This window comes from Otolemur garnettii, unplaced genomic scaffold, assembly GCF_000181295.1.
Source record: "Otolemur garnettii isolate 467f Iridium unplaced genomic scaffold, OtoGar3 scaffold00010, whole genome shotgun sequence".
In the NCBI taxonomy this organism is placed as follows: Eukaryota; Metazoa; Chordata; class Mammalia; order Primates; family Galagidae; genus Otolemur; species Otolemur garnettii.
Window position 1 is genome coordinate 31,493,155 of NW_003852405.1, and position 7,128 is coordinate 31,500,282.

Consider the following 7,128-nt stretch of genomic DNA (forward strand, 5'->3'; position numbering starts at 1 on the left):
CTCTTCTATTAATTCTTTATAGGCAGATTCCTTTAAGGAGTAATCTTATGATCCCTTGAGGGGGGTTCTCTATCCTGGCTTTTCATGTAGCCAGAGTTTTTCTGTTGGTTCCTCCTCATGTGTGTTTTCTTCTCATTCATTTCCTTCTCCTACTTTTTCCTTCTCACTATTTTCTTTGCTTTAATTTACCTTGTCTCAGAGAGTAGGTGTTGAAGTGGCCTTTTGTTATTAGGCCAAAAGGAAGATAAAGGTAAAGAGCAAGAAGAGAGAAAAGAAAAAGAGGGAACAACAACAACAAAAGAAGGGGGTGGAATGAAAGAATTGAAGAAAAGTAGAGAAAAAGGATAGCACAAGAGAAAGAGAACAACAGGGGAAATGGTGGCTTTTAGCAGTGTGTGTTAACCACACCTGGAGCTGTAGGATTTGGGGGGACCAGGTTGGATGGGTGCCTTGAAGTTAAGAGCTCTTTAGCAGCCTGGGCAAAAGCAAGACCCCACCTCTGGCAAATATAGAAATTAATCGGTGATATGTCACCATAGGGACCTACTACTATCTTCTTTCCAAAGGCCAAAGATAAAAGAACACTGTTGACCATGAGCTCGTGACCTCCTTGAGCCAAGAAAATGCTGTGACCATCCCCCACCCTCAGAAAAGTGAAAAGAAAAATAAAAAAAAGTAGACCAAAATTTAAAAATATAATTGTATAAGATAAAGAAGGAAAAAAGGAATATCTTAGGTGTTATATGAAAAAATAATATGAGAGATAAGAAAAGTAGAAAAAATTCTAAGAAAGGAAACAAAAGGAGTGAAATAAAAAAGAATAAAAGGGGCTAAAGAACCTTAGGAAAAATGGAGAAGCCCTAGCTATTGAAAAAGTAAAAATGAAAAAATAAAAAAATAAATCAGACAAAAAAACTAAACTAAACCAACAATAATTATAATAAAAAGATAAAAAAGAAAAGAAAAAAACTAAGGAAAGATTGAAAAAAGAAACAAAAAATGCAAACTGTGTTTGTGTGTGTGTGTGTATACACAGGGGTCCCAAAGCTCTCACCAGACTTCCCAGGAGGCTCATTAGGCAGTGTCCCCTGATAACAAAGCAGTCCTCCTGGGGGTGTAAGGGCACTTAGCTCACCCCAGTCAGTAATGGCTGTTTGAGCTTAGCAGTGTGCCATAGTGTATTAGGACCACATGGACTGCTTCTCTCCTGTGTCATGCCTGGTCTTCCCGCAACAGCATCATCCCACCAGCAGCAAAGCCAATGGGAAACCCATCATGCCAGGTGTTCAACCCTAGCCACCATACGCTGTTTAAGTCTACTCGCTGCTCCAGTGAGAAGCCCAGTCCAAAATACTGCAGGACAACCCTTTGCTGGCCCTAGCCCTCCTTGGGAGAGCTGCCTATACCCAGCACCTGCTTTCTGTGTCAGTTTTCCTCAGCTCCAGACCTCCTGGTTGGCTCCTGAAGTCTCCTGCTGCTTCCCTGTGACCCCAGAGTGAAGAGTCTGTGCAGATTTTCCCATCCAGAGGTGGCTGAAGGCTACTTGTCTTTGTTTCACCACAAGTAGCCAGCAAAGATAGGTCTCTAGCCCACCATCACAGTGGTAGTTCTTAAATTAACTTCCATCCACAGGCCTTTGGAGCTAACAGCTGTAGCTTATCTTTTAGACATACATCCCGTTTCCCCAAACCCCCCAGCTTGCACGGGAGGAGAAACTGCAAATAAACCCCTAGACAGTGAGCTGAAATGGGCGACTCACTTGAGACCTGCTCTGCTGTGCCAGAGGCTTTGCTTTCCACCTTTTCTCATCTATAATAAAATCCATCCTGGCACCCATGTTATCCATGAATTCATTCTTTGCTTTCTGGAGACCAAGGACTCAGTAGAGATATTCTGGTAACAGAAGAACTCATGTAAGATAGGGCAGTTGGGAACTTCAGAAAGGAACTTAGACTGGAGTAGTTGATAAGCAAAATAGAAAACTCAGTATGAGAAAGCTGGCTTTTGATAGAATGGCTTCATCAAACTGAGAAGAAATGGGCAAAATGAGAAGAAAAAGTAAGACATGGAAGTCAGATACAGGATACTAATACACAAAATAAGAATTTTAGTAGAGAGAATTAAAGCAAATAAAGAAGCAATGATCAGAGGAAAAGAAAAATGACAAATTTATGAATCTCGATACTGGACAAAATCTATGAAAGAAATGCATATATTTTCTTTAAAAAACTTTGAAGTTCAAATCTAGTCATGGGGGAAAAAGCGAAAGTATTTATACTTCAGTTGAGGTTTCTGAATGTAAGAAATCACTAGGCAAATAGAGGTGTTGGCATGAGTGTAGAATATGTGAGGCAGAGTGGGATGGAAGCATTTGCAAAGGCACAGAGGTACTGATAGAATCTGGCACATTCAAGTGACAAGTATTTTAGTGTTCTCTGAGTTTAGAGGGCATGTTTGAGCATGTCAGATGATGCTGGAGACAAAAACAAAACAAAATTAAAATAGCAAAGGATGTTATATGTAATACTAAGAAGATAGAAGTTAGTCTTGTAAGAATTTGGGGAAATATTTCAGGCTTTTGCATCACTCAATTTTTATTCCAGAGAAAAATCTTCCTGTATTCTATAGTTTTGGAGTGGAGGGAAATTGAGGGTGGGGGGATTAGTGAGGAGTCTATTACGATCGTGTAGGTCTTAGCTTATAAAGACTGATTTAATAAACTGGTAGAGGGTACAGAATGGAGGGAACACTTTGGAGAGATTTTTACTTGATGTATTTTTGTGATTTACTGGATGGAAAGGGGTGTGAGAGAAAGAGGAATGTAGGGTTTTTTATTTGGTTGACAAGATGAAGAATAGTTTTAATGACTCCATACTAATCCAGTGAGAGGCGTGGACTGATTCAAATGGAGGAGATAATTGTTTTTGGTTTTTGACATGTAATAGAGAAATGGGATTGGAAATCCATTTTATATGTCTATAATTTAAGAGAGAATTCCTGACAAGAGATACAGATATGTGGATAATCTGCATATGTGAGATGGTAAGATTTAGCAAGGAAAGTGATTATTTGAGGAGAGTTAGCAAAAGAAGGAAAGGAAGAAATTCTAAGTTATCCAGATGTTTAAGTGGTTCACAAGAAAGATGAATCAGCAAAACAGACTGAGAAATAAAAATTAATAAGGTGGAAAAATTGACAGTATGATGTCACTGTAGCCAAATAAAAGAATTGAGTTACAAGAATAAACTGTTCAACATTGTCAGATCAAGCTTAGAGGCCAACAGTGATAATAACTTAGTGATTTCGTAGTCAGCTGGTAATCACAAGCCTATTATAGTTTAGAGAGCTTACTTAGTTCTAGATAGATAGGATGAAGAGTTCTTAAATGTGGTGAACTTAAGTGGAGATAATAGACCAATAATTGTATAACAGTATAGGCTCGTTAAATTAGAAGAAAATACATGACTTAGTAAAGAGAGAATATTCAAAAGGCTTATTGCAAATGAGAGAAAGGGGTTATCACAAAATGTTCTGACATAAGATCTGCAAATGCTTTTAAAGTTTTTTTGTACTTTTAAATTTTTTTAAGTGGGGGCAGGAATAAAGAAGGCTACAAATAACTAGGAATCTTCTTCCTAGGGGAAGAAGAAAAAAACCAATTGTTGGTCTTAGAGAATATTTTTGTCCTAATTGATCAGTGGGAACAAAACTTTTCAGCTCTATCATTAACATGTAAAGAATGGAGATTTGAAAGTCTGTGTCAGGCCTTCTAGGTAAACAAGGAGGGCATCCATGACTAGTATCTCTTTTTCTTATTTATTTATTTTTTGGCCGAGGCTGGGTTTGAACCTACTACCTTCAGCATATGGGATCAGAGCCCTACTTCTTTGAGCCACAGGCGCCGCCCCCATGACTAGTATCTCAGTCAGGCATAGGGGAAGAATGCTTCTTTGCAATAAGCCACGTCTTGAAAGAAGTGATGAAGACACGTCATAACTTCCCACTGTTTTCCAGGCACACAGGGTTCATGTAAAATTCAACAGGAATGTTGAATGTTGAATGTGGCAAGTTATTGCACAGGACAATGTTATAGGAAAATGCCAAACTCAGACCAACATCAAGAAAGAGTTCTTGAAAGAAGGAGCTGAGATGCTAAGTTAGTGATACAAATAATTGACAAAGGCAGTTCAAGAACAGAAATGGGATCTGTAAAGAGCATTGCAATTTGATTATCAGGCAATTTTCAGGAGCATAAATGGTTGGAGATTGCCGAAGCTGGGGGTATTCCTGTGCAGGATGAAGGGAGATGAGATCGAGGAGGTTGGAAGGGACTAGACCAAGGACCTTGTGTGCCAGGTCACACAGGTCAGAAAATGAGTAATTGGCCTTTCAGTGGGAGGTCAATGAGATACACTGAGCAAGCATGGCATGTGATTGGATTTGCATTACGGAATGTTCACACTAACAATAGAGCATGTTATGGTTTGGAGAGAGTAGCTGGAATAGAAATTAATACAGATACCAATTAAGAGTATTTTAGTAAGCAAAGAAAATCGTGATAAAGACATGAGGTAAAGTAATGGCAGAAAATAGAAGAAAAAGAAAGTCTAAATAAATATGTGGGATGTTGAATATTCTGGATCTAGTAATATTTATATACAGAGACACAAAAAGAAAAGAAAGCCTGGAAACCCTAGAACCCACGGTTTCTGGATTAGATAATTAGTTGTGCTATTCACTAAGATAGAAGATATGAGAAAGCAAGTTGGGGAGAGAAGATTTTTTTTTTTGAGACGGACCCTCAAGCTGTCCCTCTGGGTAGAGTGCCATGGCATCACTCTCACAGCAACCTCCAACTCCTGGGCTCAAGCAAGTCTCCTGCCTCAGCCTCCCAAGTAGCTGGGACTACAGGCGCCCGCCACAATGCCTAGCTATTTTTTGGTTGCAGCCGTTTTTGTTGTTTGGGGCCCGGGCTGGGGATTTGAACTCGCCACCTTAGGTGTATGTGGCTGGCGCCTTAGCTGCTTGAGCCACAGGCGCCAAGCCGAGAGAAGATTCTTGTTGGAGATAGTTAAATGTAATGAGCTGTCCATATGACTGTCTTCTTATGTAGCTCAGGAGAGATGTCAAGTCTGGGTACAGGTGAGTATTACAGCTGTGGATTCGGAGAGTTTGTATAGATTAAAAAGAAAATTCTATCAACATGCCATTTAAATGATGAATATGGCATTAACATTCCCAAAGTAAATAAGAGTTAAAGGAAAACAAGAGAGGAATGGTGTATAGAATTGAAGGGAAGTGTTTTAGGGAGGGAATGTCCAATGTTAACTATGTAAAAAAGAGTTATCCTGGGACAATAAAGGTAAAACCAGTGGACCAAAATATAGGAATGGAGAAGGTAGGAGAAGCATATCTAGAATTCTGTTTCAAGAATTTGGTCTCTTAATGAAAACTAAATATAAAGGATGTAGAGTTGGGGTGTGTGTGCTTATTCATATGTATGCATTTTAAGCATGAGTGAAGTTTTATAATATTTATAAATTATGATAGGATAATGCCAGTAGAAGGGAAGTAATTAAAAATAGAGGGATCAGTGGGTGGCACCCGTAGCTCAAGCAGCTAAGACACCAGCCACCTACACCAGAGCTGGCAGGTTTGACTCCGGCCCAGGCCCACCAAACAACAACTACAACCAAAAAAATAGCTGCACGTTGTGGCAGGTGCCTGTAGTCCTAGCTGCTCGGGAGGCTGAGGCAAGAGAATTGCTTAAACCCAGGAGTTGGAGGTTACTGTGGGCTGTGATACCACAGCACTTTACCCGGGGCGACAGCCTGAAGCTCTGTCTCAAAAACAAACAAACAAACAAAAATAGAGGGATGGGACTCATAACCAGTCTTGGACTTGAAAATATTACATATTTTTAATATAAAATTGAGTAGAGGAATATTCTACTCAGAGTAAATAAGAATATAGTTAAATTTGTAGCGAAAAGAGGGGAATTGGTAGATGAAGTTCAGACTTGATGGCCCTGTTTTTCTCTGTGACAAAGAAAGTGGGATGTTAGGAAGCTTTAGGGGAAAGACTTAAAGAGTACTGAATAAATAATATTAAGAATTTGCAAGTAGTATTGTTGTTAGCAAAAAATCTACTAATCAGCAATGAGTCCTTCATTTGTGTTTTGAATGTTATCGGGCTAGTAATCCTAGGAGTGATGCAGAAGAGAATGTACGTGTTAACTTTTCAAGGCATTATCCCACATTCAACAGCTCAAGGAGACATAATGCGTCTAGGATCAGACATTTAAGAATTTTCAGGAGAGATCTTTCTTAAGGGCAATATGAGTATCTTTTCCATGGAAATGTGATATGTTCCAATAAAAGTATCCAAAATCTAGTTAAGCTACAACAAAAGTTTAAACTCACATAAATTATCATATGAATCCAACATCTATTATTGTTTTTTATGGATATCCACAGGATACTTCTGGAGTTTCCTGGGACATGAGTTTATGCCACTACCTGTCAGAGATCAGGAATGATTCTAGTCAAAATCTTATACGTATGTTATCACACTGGAAGAAGAATCTGTAATGGAAAACGTTACTATCAAGAATCCTGCATTTGTGTAGAGAATTGATGTTATTTGATGCTAATAATGTTTGTTCATTTACACTAATGAAGTTAATATGAAAATTAATTTATTATTTAACTGTTATTATAAGACCTTATGAATTTTTTTTAGTTTCTTCATACCATTAGATGATCAAGTTTAAAATATTTTGTGAAAATATTTTGATGAAAGATAAAAATGTTTGAATATGTTTTCTCATACAGGGATCAACCTATGAGGATGAAATTAATAATATTAAATATATTATTTCTAAAATTAATAAAATTCTGGCTCATAATTCACCAGTTTTGATTGTTCAAAGATGGATACGTGGTTTCTTGGTTAGAAAAAAATTGAGGTATGTTTTGTCTTCTTTGCTATTTGAATATTGAAATAAGAAATAAGAAAATAATTGGTAAAATCAATTCTCCAATAATTTGCATTTTTACATTGTAGCAGTGGAGAACTTCTGACCTTCTGATTCAAGATTGTTCTTTTTTTTTTTTAGTTTTTTTTTTT

At 37.9% G+C, this 7,128-nt stretch overlaps 1 protein-coding gene across 1 annotated transcript in view; it reads left to right on the plus strand.

Moving 5' to 3' along the window:
* The window catches only part of LRRIQ3 (leucine rich repeats and IQ motif containing 3), an 81,487-nt gene that overhangs the window by 12,563 nt on the left and 61,796 nt on the right, over positions 1-7,128 (plus strand). The window contains exon 3 of the mRNA XM_003784312.2: positions 6,834-6,967. Coding sequence (XP_003784360.1) covers positions 6,834-6,967 — 134 coding nt within the window. The remainder of the gene's footprint in view (positions 1-6,833; positions 6,968-7,128) is intronic.